We start from the raw sequence: 18,116 nt of genomic DNA, 5'->3' as shown, positions 1-18,116 counted from the left end.
TCCCAACTCATTCTAGGAGGCTACCATCACCCTGATACCCAAACCAGACAAAGATACCACAAAAAAAGAAAATTACAGAGCAATATCACTGATGAATATAGATACAAAAATCCTCAACAAAATACTAGCAAACAGATTCCGACAACACACTAAAAGGATCATATACCATATCAAGTGGGATTTATCCCAGGGATGCAAGGATTCTTCAATATATACAAATCAACCAATGTGACACGCCATATTAACAAACTGAAGAATAAAAACCATATGATCATCTCAATAGAAGTGGAAAAAGCTTTTGACAAAATTCAATACCCATTTATGATAAAAAAAAAAAAAAACTCTCCAGAGAGCGGGCATAGAGGGAACCTACCTCAACATAATAAAAACCATATATGACAAACCCACAGCAAACATCATTCTCAGTGGTGAAAAACTGTAAGCATTTCCCCTAAGATCAGGAACAAGTATGTCCACTCTTGATACTATTATTCAACATAATTTTGGAAGTCCTAGCCACAGCAATCATAGAAGAAAAAGGAATACAAATTGGAAAAGCAGTAAAACTGTCACTATTCGCAGATGACATGATACTATACATAGATAATCCTAAAGATGCCACCAGAGGGCTTCCCTACTGGCACAGTAGTTAAGAATCTGCCAGCCAATGCAGGGGATATGGGTTCAGGCCCTGGTCCGGGAAGATTCCACATGCCATGAAGCAACTAAGCCCATGCGCTACAACTACTGAGCCTGTGTGCCACAATTACTGAAACCCGCGTGCCTAGAACCCGTGCTCCACAACGAGAAGCCACCACAATGAGTAGCCCCTGCTTGCTGCAACTAGAGAAAGCCTGCCCGCAGCAAAGACCCAACACAGCCAAAATGAATAAAGTTAAAAAAAAAAAAAAAGATGCCACCAGAAAACTACTAGACCTAATCAATGAATTTGGTAAAGTTGCAGGATACAAAATTAATACACAGAAACCTCTTGCATTCCTATACATTAACAACAAAAGATCAGAAAGAGAAATTAAGGAAATAATCCCATTCACCACTGCAACAAAAAGAATAAAATACCTAAGAATAAACCCACCTAAGGAGGTAAAAGACCTGTATGCAGAAAACTATAAGACACTGATGAAAGAAATCAAAGATAACACAAACAGATGGAGAGATATATCATGTTCTTGGATTGGAAGAATCAACATTGTGAAAATGACTATACTACCCAAAGCAATCTACAGATTCAATGCAATCTCTATCAAATTACCAATGGTAGTTTTTACAGAACAAAAAAATCTTAAAATTTGTATGGAGACACAAAAGATCCCGAATAGCCAAAGCAATCTTGAGGGGAAAAAAAATGGAGCTGGAACAATCAGACTCCCTTACTTCAGACTATATTACAAAGCTACAGTAATCAAGACAATATGGTACTAGCACAAAAACAGACATATAGATCAATGGAACAGGATAGAAAGCCCAGAGTTAAACCAACACACCTATAGTCAACTAATCTATGACAAAGGAAGCAAGGATATACAATGGAGAAAAGACAGTTTCTTCAATAAGTGGTGCTGGGAAAACTGGACAGCTACATGTAAAGGACTGAAATTAGAACACTCCCTAACACCATACATAAAAATAAACTCAAAATGGATTAAAGGGTTTTGCAGGTGGCGCAGTGGTTAAGAATCCACCTGCCAATGCAGGGAACACGGGTTCAAGCCCTGGTCTGGGGAGATCCCACATGCTGCGGAGCAACTAAGGCTGTGCACCACAACTACTGAGCCTGTGCTCTAGAGTCCACAAACCACAACTACTGAGCCTGTGTGCCACAACTACTGAAGCCCGTATGCCTAGAGCCCGTGCTCCGCAACGAGAAGCCACTGCAATGAGAAGCCCGCACACCACAACGAACAGTTGCCCCCGCTCACCACAACTAGAGAAAGCCCGCATGCAGCAACGAAGACTCAATGCAGTCGAAAATAAATAAATAAATTTAAAAAAAGAATTAAAGACCTAAATGTCCAGTCTTACACTGGACACTATAAAACTCTTAGAGAAAAACATAGGAAGCACACTCTTTGGCATAAATCACAGCAAGATCTTTTTTGACCCACCTCCTAGAGTAATGGAAATAAAAACAAAAATAAACAACTGGGACCTAATGAAACTTAAAAGCTTTTGTACAGCAAAGGAAACAAGACGAAAAGGCCCTCAGAATGGGAGAAAATACTTGCAAATGAATCAACGGACAAAGGATTAATCTCCAAAAATAGAAACAGCTCATGCAGCTCAATATTAGAAAAACAAACAACTAATCAAAAAATAGGCAGAAGACCTAAATAGACATTCCTCCAAAGACGACAAACAGATAGCCAACAGGCACATGAAAAGATGCTCAACAACACTAATTATTAGAGAAATGCAAATCAAAACTACAATGAGGTATCACCTCACACTGGTTAGAAAAGGTATCATCAGAAAGTCTACAAACAACAAATGCTGGAGAGAGTGTGGAGAAAAGGGAACCCTCTTGCACTGTTGGTGGGAATGTAAATTAATACAGCCACTATGGAGAACAGTACAGAGGTTCATTAAAAAACTAAAAATAGAATTACCATATGACCCAGCAATCCCACTACTGGGCATATACCCAGAGAAAACCATAATTCAAAAAGACACATGTACCCCAATGTTCACTGCAGCACTATTTACAATAGCCAGGTCATGGAAGCAACCTAAATGCCCATTGACAGAAGAATGGATAAAGACGATGTGATACATATATACAATGGAATATTACTCAGCCATAAAAAAGAACGAAATTGGGTCAGTTGTAGAGACGTGGATGGATCTAGAGACTGTCATACAGAGTGAAGTAAGTCAGAAAGAGAAAAACAAATATCATATATTAATGCATATATGTGGAATCTAGGAAAATGGTACAGATGAACCGGTTTGCAAGGCAGAAATAGAGACACAGATGTAGAGAACAAACGTATTGACACCAAGAGGGGAAAGTGGGGTGGGGGTGGTGTGATGAATTGGGAGATTGGGATTGACATATATACACTAACATGTATAAAATAGATAACTAAAAAGAACCTGCTGCATAAAAATAAATAAATAAAATTGGAAAAAAAAAAAGATCCCATTCTGCACAGCCTTCTTCCCCAAGAAAGAACTGTGACTCAACAAAACCACATTTTAACAACATGAAGATTTTGTTATTATAAATTTCAAAACAAAATGGAGGAATTTTCACATAATATTTATAACCTTCAAAGTACAATATTAATACATATCTGTCAGTTAGAAATAACAGCAGTTTGTTAGGCTACAGGGTTTAACATAAAACCAATTTACAAATGTGAAAAGCAGTAGTGGTCCAATATTCACCATTACACATGAATCTGTTTCTTCCAGAAAATTTTTCTTAAAAAATTAAAATTTCAGTATTATGAAATATTAAAATAACACCCCAAACATGCCACAATCACTATTCACAAATAAAATTAAAATGAAATATACAAAAATTCACTTAATACTGTTAAATAACAATAAACTACAAGATTTCCTGAACAGAAATGGTAGGACCCCTGAATGTTTTACAGTGAATGTCAGGAAAAGAATTAAGTTATGACTATTTTCATGATATATAAGCCCAAAATTTACATGACCATTTCAAAATATCGCAATTAAGATTTGCAGTTGGTAAGATGCACTAAACAAACAGTCCTTAAAAGTGAACACAAATGCTTAAAACACTGTTACCAACACCAAGGTGTATTTATGATGTTCAAAAAGATGCATAATTAAAACTGTAATATTTACTACCTCTGGTAAACAGATAATATCTATAATGCTTTAGAACAATCTTCCAAGTTCTCATTTCTCTCATTTGTATTTAGCATGGCTCATTTCAAAGACATATTACAGCTTTCAACTGATTCCAAGTGAATGTTATTAAAACACACACACACAGCTCCCAAATGAAATAAAACTGTTCCCCAATGATCATCCATTCTAATAAAAGAATTGTATTTAAAACAAATAAACAAAACAAGACCTCTGATGTTTGACTGGACTTGTATGGTTTAGTTTTAACTAAATTAAAGCACGATGTAAAATAGGTAAGTGTATTAGTATACAAATATCCAATAATATGCAGGAAATATTTCTAAAATGAGGAAAAATAAAAATAAATAATTTTGGTGCTTTAATTTACTGGTATTTAATACGAGATCCCCAAAATGTCAGATATTCACTTGCTTGAATCAACTTCTGCATCACATGCTTTCCTAAACATAATGTGCTTATCAATTTCTTACTACACTATTTGCCAATGTTCAATAAAAAAATTATATAGCATGAATGTAAGAGTGTTCAAGTTGGCTCACTTATTTTACTGTTAAGCAAAGCTGGATTTACATTCCAGGAAACACTGCAGTTTAATTTTAAAAACAAACAAAGAAAAAATGCAGCAGTAAAACAATTTGTGAGGAGAAACAGATGCATTCACGTATAATAAAGCCACTGCAACTTCTTCAGGCATTCAACTGTTGTGTTAAATAAACAGACAGTAGTTATTTAGCAGCAATGATTCCGCAATAAATAATGCATTGTGTTTCTCAGTCCTGCACAAAAATTGCAGCTACAGTTACATCAATAGCTGTAACCTACTGGCTCTAATGGCAGAGAAGACTTTAAAACCAACTGTACAAAAAAATTGTCACACTGTGACAACAAATATAAAAACAATTTGTAGGTCTGAAATAAAAAGACTCCACTGTGAAGAGGACAGTGTAGACAAACGAAGATTCCAAGTCCACCAAAAGAAATAACTGCCTTCAGATCTGAGTCCTTGATTGATAAGAAAGGCTGGGGGCTGGGCTTGAAACCATGTTACCAGACTTAAAAGAGCATGCTCTGTCTTCTGTTCTTCCCATGTCCTAAAATATAAAGTCATTTTATGAGGCAGTTCAACGTTCAGTTTTATCCCACATACAGTATTTGTTGACTCTATGAAGCTAATGTTCCCACCAGCAAAAGCTAATATTCCACGGTAAGAGTGATCAGCACTGTCTTAAACGACCCTTTTGTTGATGGGGTCAGTCTACAGCTTCTATGCTTCGAAGTGATGAACCTGATGACTAGGGAAGCACAAGATGTGTCTTCTGCCTCAGGTGCCAGGGATGGCGTGTGCAGTGATCAAGCCAGGCCACTTGTAAAAGGTCTTTGTGCCATCTGCAGCTTTCAGGATCCCTGATTTGACTGAGTCAGATTTCTCTCTGAAGAATTACTGAGCTGCCCATATCATACAGGAAAGTATGTGCAATGCTAAACATACACAGCTGTGGAATGCACTGTACATTGTTTTTTACATCAATAATTTTACCGATCAATTTATAAACCCAAAACTTGGTTCCACGCAAAATTTCATGATCGACACGTGAAATGGTTTATGACAAACACACCTGTCTCTGGATAAGAAGAATTTCGAAAACCCGGGTCCTTTTGCAATTGAATCTCTTTCAAACTGAATATTGATACACCTAAAATGCACAGACAAAAATTATCAGATGAAAGTCTATCATTAAAGCAAATATAATCCAACTATAGACAAAATATCTAAAAATGTATACTGATTCAACATGAAACATTTATACTACATTTACAAGGTTACAGCCCTGCTGAAATATTTTCCCTTTTGTCCCAATGTCTTAAGAAAACCAAACCAAATAACCTCTCCCTCAGAACCTTTCTCCCCCAATTCTGCCTTAAATCATGCTTTGAGTATGTGTTTCTCTAAGGAGAATGTACATTGTCTATTTCTAGGGCTTACTGAGGTTGGAAGACCTAATCAAAATGTATTACTCGGTTTTATTCTCTCTGTTCTTTATCTGTCTCCTTATGATGGCATGAAGGTCAAATCCTCAAACTATCTTCAGAATTTTAGAGAAAAACAAGAAATGGTTTGTACACCTCACCCACACCTCAAACTATAAAACTTGGTATTAATAATGAAACGTAAATCTCTTAAAAAACACTTGTAACTCATCCTTCTTATTTCCATCTCTGCCAGAGAGGTAGTCTTTCATTAAAAAATATCCAGGGCTTCCCTGGTGGCGCAGTGGTTGCGAGTCCGCCTGCCGATGCAGGGGACACGGGTTCGTGCCCCAGTCCGGGAAGATCCCGCATGCCACGGAATGGCTGGGCCTGTGAGCCATGGCCGCTGAGCCTGCGCGTCCGGAGCCTGTGCCCCGCAACGGGAGAGGCCACAACAGTGAGAGGCCCGCGTACTGCAAAAAAAAAAAAAAAATATCCAATAGGGGCTTCCCTGGTGGCACAGTGGTTAAGAATCCACCTGCCAATGCCAGGGACGTAAGTTTGAGCCCTGGTCCAGGAAGATCCCACGTGTGGCAGAGCAGCTAAGCCCATGTGTCACAACTACTGGGCCTGTGCTCTAGAGCCCTTGAGCCACAACTACTGAAGCCCTTGCGCCTAAAGGCAGTGCTCTGCAACAAGAGAAGCCACCGCAACGAGAAGCCCACACACCACAACGAAGAGCAGCCCCCGCTCACTGTAACTAGAGAAAGCCCATGCGCAGTAGAGAAGACCCAACGCAGCCAAAAATAAATTAATTAATTAAAATATGTATATATCCAATAAGTTCTAAGTGAAAAGTCTTGAGGAGTCTTGATTCCAATTAGAAAACCTTTTAGTGAATCAATACTGTCTAGTAAATGAGAACGGGAAATTAATGAAAGCTTTTGGCTGTTCAGTTCCCAAATATTCTCTTAATTCCTCACTCACCTTGCTAATTTTTAAAAATTTATTTTTGGCTGCATTGGGTCTTTGTTGCTGCGTGCAGGCTTTTCTCTAGTTGTGGCGAGCCGAGGCTACTCTTCGTTGCAGTGTGCGGGCTTCTCACTGTGGTGGCTTCTCTTGTTGTGGAGCATGGGCTCTAGGCACACAGGCTTCAGTAATTGTGGCACGCGGGCTCAGTAGTTGAGGCGCATGGGCTTAGTTGCTCCGTAGCATGTGGGATCTTCCCAGACCAGGGCTCGAACCCGTGTCCCCTGCATTGGCAGGCGGATTCTTAACTACTGCGCCACCAGGGAAGTCCTCACCTTGCTAATTTTCAAGTAAAATATTGGGGTAATTTATAAGAAACTTCTGAGTAAAATCAAGCAGTTACCCCAGGCATGAGAAATCAGCTATTTTAGTGACAATATGCTCACCACTGTCATGGGGATGGTAAAGTCAGAGTGAACACAGTAAAGGAAAATCATCTTCACATCTTGAAAAAGAAATTTACTTCCACAAAAAAATCTTGTTTTGGTTGTGCTTCATTACTATTTACTTGAAATCCATTTTTAACAACTCTGAATCAAAGCAATCCAGATTGGGCCTAATGACAACGTCTATCATCAGATGGCATTTTCCACTTACTTAAGTCAAATAAGACTAATGACCCACATCTAAGTGCTACTGATTTCTTACAGAGTCGTGGCAATATACTCAGTGTTAAAAGAAATAAATTAAAACAGGCAAGACAGACATACACCTCCCTTTAAGGAATTCTGATCTAATTACAGAAAGACCAGAATTTTAGGCTTAAAAACCAACCATCTTCCTAAATCCCTAATTCACCCCAGTCTCCAAACCTGGATAAAAATAAAGGGGGTGGGGGGACACACTCTAGAATCTCTCTTACTTTCAGGTAAAGCATGTATCCTTGGTCCCAGACTTCGAAAGTACACATGTTTCATGGCCTCTTCTGCTGAAACCCTTTTCTTAGATTCATACTGTGAGAAACCAAAAAACTGCTTCATTAATTTTTTTCTCTAAATACTGGAAAAAGCGTATGCAAGCGGGAGGGGACACACACACAAATTAGCATTTAAGCATTTAGAGCTACTCTTATCTTGATTACTTAATAGAGTGACTATTATTTTTAAGAACCAATTTGGAGTACTATGCTCTAATGTGAGTTACTACTGAGATTATGTAGCAATGATTATATCTCAGTTACAAATTTCCAAGATAAAGCTGGATCTTAACGAAAAATTTAGATGCCCTATATTTTCTGAAGTGATGAAAAAAAGCAAAATATCTGACCTTTCGTGTTACTTTTCTTCACGAATACCACAGTATTACTGGAAATATACCTAATACCTTTATGAAAGACATTATTAAATTACCTATTCAATACCCATCTCCCTTTTTTCCTTGACGACATAATGTAGATTTGTTTAAGGTATACATGCTTCCAACTCTGACATATGAATCATGACTATTCTAAGTTTAGGCTAATTATGGCAATCCTGCTCCCCAATTCTCAGCCTCTCTTACAATTAATATTCTGGCCTTAGGAAGATTTTGGAGACCTAGGAAGAAGTCCTTACAGGGGTTTTTGGAAAAGCCTTTGCTTTCCAGATACAAAAGGATTAATGAGACTGACAGACTCTTATCCTCTCTCTTCTTCCTGTTCTGAATGAAGATATGGATGGTACTTGGGAGGTACAACAGCCTGTAAGGCAGTAAGTATAAGGAAAAGAAAGAGAACGTAAGAGAACAGGAATTGCAGAGAACATGGCCTTGACACAGTTGATCAGGGCCAGCAGCTAACTACCTCAGACTGTTCTAGGTTACAATGAGAGACCCAGACACATTAAGAGAAACCATAATTGTTTTTCACCTAAGCACATGTCTTAAGAATGCTAGATACTACCATAATCTTATTTAATTGTCATGACAAATATTTGAGGGAGGTATTACTGATCCCATTCTACAGATGAAGAAACTAAAGCTCAGAGAAGTTAACAGACCATTTAACAATTATAAAATAAGATATAACTTACCTGAAGAAATTTTGTTATCAACTCGATTCCTTCAGAGTCTAACCTAAAAACGAAAGACAAGTAGCAATTTATTCTTTAATCTTAGCTGATAGCAACTTTTCAAATAAAACTATTTTCCAAATGTTGTTATCTGCTAAATTCAAGTGCCCTAAAATAGCACACCTTGCTGCTTTCAAACAGACTCAAATCTTTTATCCTTAGAAGATTTATCTTGCCACTTGTTTAAGAAGAAACCACAAATAACTGGGCATCAACTCAAATGTTCAATATTCAAGAGTTAGATTACTAAAACTACAGAATTTGTAAAAATCACCATTTTGTCTCAAAACAAAATAACCTCTATTATTGAAAAAGCTTCAGTAAACTAGATCTGTTTTCATAGTGTTTCAGTGAAGGCAAGAGTACAAAAGCATCATTTTCCTATTATACAGGTGAAAACAAACAGATAAGTGACCCCAAAATATATCACTGTGGTTCAAGATAAACAGAGATGAGTCATTCAACAAACTTTTACAGGGCAGTTGGCTGAGCATTGGGTACTACAAGCTATAAAATTCAATTTAAATATGCCTCAATAACTTTATAAAACTTCATTAAAAAGGGATACAAAACCAATCAGATGGTCAATAAAGACAGATAATTACAAGGATGAAATTAATAAAATAGGGAGTAGAGGGTTTAGGGGTTATCTTAATGAGAAAATCTCTTGATCAGAAATCACTAATTCTACCTTGCACTGACTTTCACTGGCAAAAGTCCAATTATGGGGGAAAAAAAAAATCCCCCCCCTTCCCCCCTAGTGCTTAGTCGGTACTGTGGATGCTGTGGCGTAGAAATTCTACAGAGTCTTCTAATCCTTTGCAGTTTGCCATTCTGACAAATAACCAGAACTCCTTGGCCATAGAAAAGCTAGGTGCTAAGGTCATAAAGAATGTGCTTTAAAGAGCTGCAACCTTTTACACTGGACATTACAACATATATACATATGTATACATATATATATGTTGTAATGTCCAGTGTAAAAAAATATATATATATATGACAAAAATAGGATTTATGCTATTTGGGAGAGACACATACAAAAAGTCTAACACATTATTCTTCCTAAGAAAGTCTAATTAGAATATTCTTAGTTGCTATAGTGACAAGAGCATCAATTCACATAAAAACTTTCAAAATATTTTTGGTACCAGAATGTTTTTACTATTCTTCCCTATCTTGAGAATAAATGGAACTAGAGTGAGTGTGTTATGTTGTGAGCTATGTGAAACAACGAAAGAGATATTGGCCTTATTTGGTATCCTGGTGCCCTTCTCATTTTTATTTTTTCTTAAAGATGAAAAAATACAGTCAAAGGGGTTATTCTATGTTACTTATTGAAAATGTAATACATTCCATAAGTAAATATGTTGTGAAAAAAATTTTTTAAATAAATATTTATTTATTTTTGGCTGGGTTGGGTCTTCATTGCTGCACGTGGGCTTTCTCTAGTTGCAGTGCCCGGGCTTCTCATTGCAGTCGCTTCTCTTGTTGCGGAGCATGGGCTCTAGGCATGTGGGTTTCAGTAGTTGTGGCATTTAAGCTCAGTAGTTGTGGCTCACAGGCTCTAGAGCACAGGCTCAGTAGTTGTGGTGCATGGGCTTAGTTGTTCTGTGGCATGTGGGATCTTCCCGGACCAGGGCTCAAACTCATGTCCCCTGCATTGGCAGGCAGACTCCCAACCACTGCACCACCAGGGAAGTCCCCTGACTCAAACTGTAATGGGAATCTTGGATGGATCTGAGGTAGGTCTGAAAAGAAACTTTAATCAGATGGCCAACATATAGGATATGAAGGGTCAGAAAGAGTTTATATTCTTCAAATACAAATTGTCATTCATTGACTGAAATGCTGATGGGTCATCTTGTGTAGGAGTCAAGATTTTACTTATAACACATTCTTAGGTTTTTCTAAGTAAATACATATAGAATAATTGTGTAGACAGCAAAGCAAACTTCATCATGGTCTTCACAGTATTGAATAAGGCATTAATCAATGTCTTCTTTCTGGGAAATGGAACAATCTACATAAGCCCTAGAATTTTATTATATATATTCTATATTCATTTTATTTACAGCTCAATTCTGTGGACTTACATACTTTGGTAGTTCTTGCTCACTGAATTATAAAATTAATATGACACAGGAAGGAAGAAATTAAATCCTAAAATATTTAAGAACTGTGTATGTGTATCACATATTTTCCCATGAATCCTTACTGTGGCTAATGCTTCAAGAGACTAAAAAAAAAAAAAAAAAAAAAAAGATGAGTTCCCCCCCTTTCACTTAAAGAGGAAAAAAAAAAATACCTGGGTGCATGGTTAATTAGAGGCTGTGGTTTATATTTTGGAAAGTTGTAGTTCTTGAACTCATCATTTGAAGAAACACCTGGCCAAGTTTCCTGAGATGGAGTTCCTGAATTTAAAAATATATATATTTATAAATATATAGAAATTTTTATACAGGCAAATACATATAAATAGGGAGAACTAAGAAAGCGTCTTAAAGAACAATTTATATTTAGTAGATAATTTGATTATTTCAACTGAAACTAAAAAGATAGAAATAGTAATCATACAGACTTTTTTTTTGGACTAAGCAATGATGCCATAAAAATGTTGTCTAATTGACACCTAAGCTAAAATATTTCCTAATAATGTGCTAAAAGTCAATTTTCAATAATATTTCTCTTCTCTGTTCTTCCATACAATCATTATTGCAAAGGTAGAACTTGGTAAATAAAAAGCAGACGTTATCTAGAAGGATCTATCTTTATTGTAATTATGCTCATTATAATTCTTATAACATCTATTTATGTTAGTCTCAGTATCAAATTTATAAATATATTTTTTAAAGATATAGTCTTATCTAGCTACTCAATTATACGTAACAAATCACTGGGAAGAGAGTTCTGTTACCTAGCAGTCGGAAAATTAAGTGCAGTTCATCTTCCACAGTTGATCCTGGAAACAGAGGTCTTCCAGAAGCCATTTCAAAGAAAATGCAACCAACACCCCTATAAAATGTAGCATTAAAAAAAAAAAGAAAAAAAAAAGATGAGCAAACCATTTATTTATTATTAAGCACAAGAATCTTTTCCTTAAGGTTGCCTCTCTGGAGAATTTTGTACTAGCCTGCTAGAAAATCTGCAGAGATTTTTCTTCAGATCCAACTAAACTAATTTCTTAACATTTACCCTATTTGTCTCAACTTCCATACTGCCTTATCCATTTTCTCCACTTAAAATGTCCAGCCCTCCTCTGCATGATCCTTGAAGAACACCACTAACAATGGCTAATAGTGATATAAAGCTTACTATGTATTAGGCAGTGGTTAGCAGGGCTAGGGAGAAGCAAGTATTTCAAGATGTTTTTATGCAGGAAGCAGAGACGGAACACACAGATGCAGAGTGAAGAGTGTGTGAGTGTGAGTGACAGCGAGAGTGAGAGTGAGAGAGTTAAGAGAAGGAAGAGAAATGGATAGAGGCTCGCTAATAGATACTGTCTTCTAGGATCTGTGTGAATACATATGAGTTTAAGACACAGTCCTTCTTTTAAAGGGCTCACAATCTAGCAATTATATAATAATTTTATATTTTAAATGTTATACAGAAGATTAAATAATGGAGCCACTATGGAAAACAGTATGGTGTTTACTTAAAAAAAAATGTAAAATAGAATTACCATACGATCCAGCAATTCTACTTCTAAGTATACAAAAGAATTGAAAGCAGTGATTCAAAGAGATATTTGCATCTACAACATGGGTGAACCTTGAAGACATTTATGCTAAGTAAAATAAACCAGTCACAAAAAAACAAATACAGTATGATTTCACTCATGAGATACTTAGAAAAGTCAAATTCACAGACACAGAAAGGAGAATGGTGGAGGGGGAGAGGGTAATGGGGAGTTACTATTTAGTAAGTACACAGCTTCAGTTTGCAAGATGGAAAAATTCTGTAGACTGATGGTGGTGACGCTTGAACAGCAATGTAAATGTACTTAATGCCAGAGAACTGTACACATAAAATGGTTAAAATGGTAAATTTGGTTGTATATATTTTTCTACAATTTAAAAAAGTTTATAAAAGAAAGAAATGTTACATAATACAAAAATTAATTATATAAATGTTCAACCCAAGACAAAACAGAACGAAGTATATGATTTATCACTATACGAAGAGTGCAAGCAATAAGTATAACCACAGTTCAGAGGAAGGAATTACCACAGTAGGCTAGGTTATATTCAGAAAGGATTTATGAAAAACTATGTTTTGAAGGCCCTAGGCACAGGCCCCAGTTATAGAAAAAGAGCAGGCATTCCAGATGGGTGAACTAGTATGAACACAAGCACAAAGGTGGGAAAACCCAGGCTATTTATGAAATATAGTGAGTAGCCACTTGGCTAAAAGGAAACGTTTGTGGAGAATATTCTGAAATAAACTGAAAAAGGTAGTTTAGAGACATTTTATGAAGATCAAGTATCAGATTGAAGAACTGCACCTTATTCTATAGGTAATAAATGGGGAAGCAGCAAACATGTTTAAATAAAGGAGTGTCATGATCAAAGTGCTATGTGAGGAAGCCGCCTATGGTATTTTTTCAATATTATTTTTAGATCAACTTAAAGCAAGTGGGTTTTGGTGAATATTAAATGATGATAAAAATAAATTTTGTCTTAAATTACTATGTACCAGACACTCTTCAAAGTGCTTTACATACATTAGCTCATTTGGTCTTAACATTATCCACAGAACAGCCTTTTAAAGTAGTTATTGTTACTATTCCCATTTCCTTAAATGAGGAAACTGAGGCACAGGCCAATAATTTCAGTAAGGTTATCGTATAGCTATAAGTGGTTGAACTGGTATTTAAACCTAGGTGATCTTACTTGCCAGAACTCTTAATCGTTGCTTATATTTTATCTCCTTAAAGCCAAATATCTATCGGTATGCCCTGTGTTAATGGCTACATTCTTTCAAAATTATAAATGGCAGTAAATCTGCATATATTTACCACATGTCAATCTGTGTTGAGTACTCTGAGGAACCGAGAAGCACATCAGGCGGCCGGTACCACAGTGTGACAACTTCATTTGAGTAGGTCTTTGTGGGAACTGACTTGGCTCTGGCTAGTCCTTCACAGGGAAAAGAGAACAATTAAGAAATAGCTGGAATGCATTTCCCAGTCCATATTCTCACCATGACTCCAGTCACAAGGATGCCTGAGATGGCTACTCTATACCTTTTTGAGGCTTAACAAAATTAGTTTTATGAATTTTTTTTTTGAGTGTGTGTGGTCTTGGGTCAGCAAATCCTATTATTTATTAAACTAAATAATAATAATTCCACATTCAGAGACCATGCTTACTTTTATGAGTGAATGCACCTGGTACAGTATCTGGGCTAATCAAAACTTAAGATACCCTCCTTCTATCCACGAATTATTATGCCAAGATTATTTCCTACTTGGATTTAAGTTAATGCAAAACAGGCCAATGACATTTGTCACCTTTTAACCTGATTCCAACTTCCATTTGCTATATCAGTTCTTACCAAAAACCATGAAGTTACTGGTTCATGATCCTGTTAAGTTTTATTGACAATTCCCTTGCAGAAGTTTATATTTAGAGAAAGTTTCCTTGGAATAAACTACAATGTCATTCTGTACTTTCTAAGTTTTAAGTTACATGGTTAATTTTAAAATAAGGTGAACCTCACTGTCTTTGGATATTAATTGCTGTAGATGATGTAAAACACGAACCATTCCTTTGCCAATTTAATATGAAATTCACTGATTATCTAGAAATAAAGGCAAGAGTTCACAACTTTATCTCTTGAGCCACTGGCGTTAAGAGAGTTGCTTTTATTACCTCTACGCCTCCAAATTCTGATCACCTAAAGAAGTAACTTTAAAAGATATATGAAGAAATATAAATTTATTTTAACATACAGTTTATTTCAAACAACAAGGAATAATTAATTTTTAGGCTGTGATTTCTGTTGTGTGTAACTATTGTATCTGATTAAAATATTAAATAAGAAAAATGTAATAAAAGGATGATTCAATACTTTGTTAAACTGGATAAAGTCACCCAAATGAAACCAGAAATTTAAAAAATTAGGCAGTACTCATACTATTTTCATTAAGTATAAGGGCTAAAGGAAGTAACTGAAACAATGTTGACACTGTTTTATTACAGGTTTTACTCTACCATTCCAACTTGGTAAAATAAATTCAACAAATTTCGGTAATTAGCAAATGGAAGCAGCTTTCTGATTTCTCTTCCTGATGTAATACTGGGTTATATGGGGGAAAGGACAAGGCTGCAAGTTGCTAATGCTATACATATAACATCAAAGCAATTGCAGTTATAGTTTCCTCAGTACCTTATACTCCATCTCCTGAGAGAATTCTAAACTATGATGCTTGCTCATACAGCCTTCTGATTCAGTTCACAATTAGATTTGCAATTTTGGCATGAAATGAAATACACAGTAATTTCTTCCAAACCAAATTAATTGTGATACGGTATTATTATATAAACCATTTTCTATTATTAATGAAAATGTCTATTTATATTAATACTTCCCTGATCACAGGAAAAGTAGGTCATAGAGATCAAGAACAATTTGTTGTAAAATACTCAGTTATATGACTCTCCCTTACTTGTGTCCGAAGTATACTTACTATGAAACCAATAAAAAAATAAATAACTAAAAGCAACAGAGACAAAATTCATTGTACCATCTCATGGAATAATTAGATTTTCCTGTTGGCCGGTGGACAGATAAAATTTGCTTGGCTTGGTTTGTAGAGGTAAAAAGTAAAATTCAAAGCACTCATAGTATTCCCCTACCAAAAGTACATTTTTGATGGCTTTTGCCATTCTTTTTGCATATCTTATAGCTAAGCAGGGGTTCTCCATCACTGCCATTCATTTGGGGATTAAGGAATAAGGAGCAGTAAATGCAGCCTGGCCAAAAAAATTTAAAAGGGGGGCGGGGAAAGAGAGAAAGAGAATAACAATTACTAGGAAAATAACGTAAACTATGCCCTAGAGACTCTATGTAAGCATATGGAAATGACTTATAATTTCTCATTTAGACTCATGTGACCTACCCAATTCCTTTTAAATAGCAACCTACCTTTCAAACAAATGGAGAAGTGTTAAATGAATAAAAGTATAGGAATTTTCAGAACAAATTCACCACTTAATAACAGTGAATTTTTAATCTGTTACTAACAGAGTAATACTTGAAACACTAATATTTATCACATTAATGAAATATTCCAAAAGTAAAACTACTATAATCACTTATGAAAAATGATAAATACTAACTACGAAAAACTGCATGGGCTTTTAAAAACTAACTTCTGTTACAGTACTCAAACTCTCAGAATGTGGAATATTAAAAAAAACACAAAAAAACAAAGTTACTATATGGAGTTCCTTCAATATGAAAAAGTTTACTCCCTAGAAGCCAAAAACATGTAATTTTATTTCACCATTCTAGTCCCTTATAACTGGATTAGCTAAAGAGAGACAGACAGACAGCTACTAATTAAATTATTAAGCATATAAATAAATACAAAGCATGGTGGCAGGGACGTCCCTGGTGGTGCAGTGGTTAAGAATCTGCCTGCCAATGCAGGGGACATGGGTTTGATCCCTAGTCCAGGAAGATCCCACATGCTGCGGAGCAACTAAGCCCATGCGCCACAACCATTGAGCCTGTGCTCTAGAGCCCGTGAGCCACAACTACTGAAACCCATGCTCCTAGGGCCTGCGCTCTGCAACAAGAGATGCCACTGCAATGGGAAGCCCGCGCACCACAACGAAGAGTAGCCCCTGCTCGCTGCAACTAGAGAAAGCCCGCACAGCAATGAAGACCCAACGCAGTCAAATGAATAAATTAAATTTTAAAATAAATAAATAAATAAAACTATTTTTTTAAAAAAAGCATGGTGGCAGGCATATTAAAGGAATCCCTTTCAGTAATGACATTTAAACTCTTTAGTCTCAGGACCCTTTTTAGGCTCTTAAAAATTACTGAGGATCCAAAGAGCTTTTATCTATGTAGATTATATTTACTGATATTTGCATATTAGAAAAACAGAAAAATCTAAAACTTCTTCCTTAAAAACACCATTTATATGTTAACATGAGTATTTTTATGAAAAATATTTTTTCCAAAATAAAACAAAAATTAGTATGAATGTCCTTGTTTTACATTTTTGTAGTCTATTTTAATAGAAGACAGTTGGATTCTCCTTTTGCATTCAATCTGTTGGGATGTTTCTTTGACTGCAGTTATATATAAAGAGAATCAGGTTTCACACGGATGCGAAATTGGAAAGAAGAGCATTTTAATAGCCTTTCTGATAATTGTGCATATACTTTTTTGATACTGCATCAAAATTAGAAAATATTTAGCTTCTTAAAGATTATATGGTTACTTGGAACTATATCAATCAACTTCTAATACTTTTGCTACATTAAAATTCACTGGTCTATCCTGCACTTTAAATGGATATTTTACCTATGCATGATTCTGTAATACCATGCATTGGTCATCTGGAAAATACTGGTTCTCTAGGCTATTCAGATATTACAAATGTTTACACATTTCTTTAGCATATCAAAAAAAATCATATTTGTTAATGTCACCACTGATCTCACCAGAAAAGTCTTCAAGTACTGGGAAGCTATCAAATTCAAAATGGCAGATCCAGGGCTTCCCTGGTGGCACAGTGGTTGAGAGTCCGCCTAGCTGATACAGGGAACACGGGTTCGTGCCCGGGTCCGGGAAGATCCCACATGCCGCGGAGCGGCTGGGCCAGTGAGCCATGGCCACTGGGCCTGCGCGTCCGGAGCCTGTGCTCCGCAACAGGAGGAGGCCACAGCAGTGAGAGGTCCGCGTACCGCCAAAAAAAAAAAAAAAAAAAGGCAGATCCAAATTTCCAAAATCTAATTTTTGCTTGAAAACTCGAATTTTACTATTGTCAAGAAATACTTTCACAGTTGTTTTCCTTGAAATGATAAGGCTCACTTCATTCATTTTTTAAGAAAGCATCTGCCAAATACCTAAGTCTGAGTAACCACAGTTTGTCTATTGGTCATTTTTTTCAAGTAAAAATGATACTTCTTAAGATAAAAAGGTGGGCTAGTTCAGTTTCCACTCATATAATTACACAAG

The 18,116-nt window shown here is 36.1% G+C and overlaps 1 protein-coding gene across 2 annotated transcripts in view; it reads right to left on the bottom strand.

Moving 5' to 3' along the window:
• Positions 1–3,052: 3,052 nt before the first annotated feature.
• Positions 3,053–18,116, bottom strand: part of CDK17 (cyclin dependent kinase 17) — a 97,441-nt gene continuing 82,377 nt past the window's right edge. Inside the window, exons 9-15 of one of the 2 annotated variants that reach the window (XM_079937176.1) lie at positions 13,933–14,053; positions 11,833–11,930; positions 11,224–11,329; positions 8,877–8,919; positions 7,730–7,820; positions 5,487–5,564; positions 3,053–4,961 (exon numbers count right to left, since the gene is read on the bottom strand). In XM_079937176.1, coding sequence (XP_079793302.1) covers positions 4,924–4,961; positions 5,487–5,564; positions 7,730–7,820; positions 8,877–8,919; positions 11,224–11,329; positions 11,833–11,930; positions 13,933–14,053 — 575 coding nt within the window. In that variant the 3' untranslated portion in view covers positions 3,053–4,923. The remainder of the gene's footprint in view (positions 4,962–5,486; positions 5,565–7,729; positions 7,821–8,876; positions 8,920–11,223; positions 11,330–11,832; positions 11,931–13,932; positions 14,054–18,116) is intronic. The other variant, XM_079937175.1, reaches the window with a different exon arrangement.

The sequence above is a fragment of the Stenella coeruleoalba genome (assembly GCF_951394435.1).
Source record: "Stenella coeruleoalba genome assembly, chromosome: 11".
Classification (NCBI taxonomy): Eukaryota; Metazoa; Chordata; class Mammalia; order Artiodactyla; family Delphinidae; genus Stenella; species Stenella coeruleoalba.
This window is presented reverse-complemented; position numbering and strand designations above follow the sequence as displayed.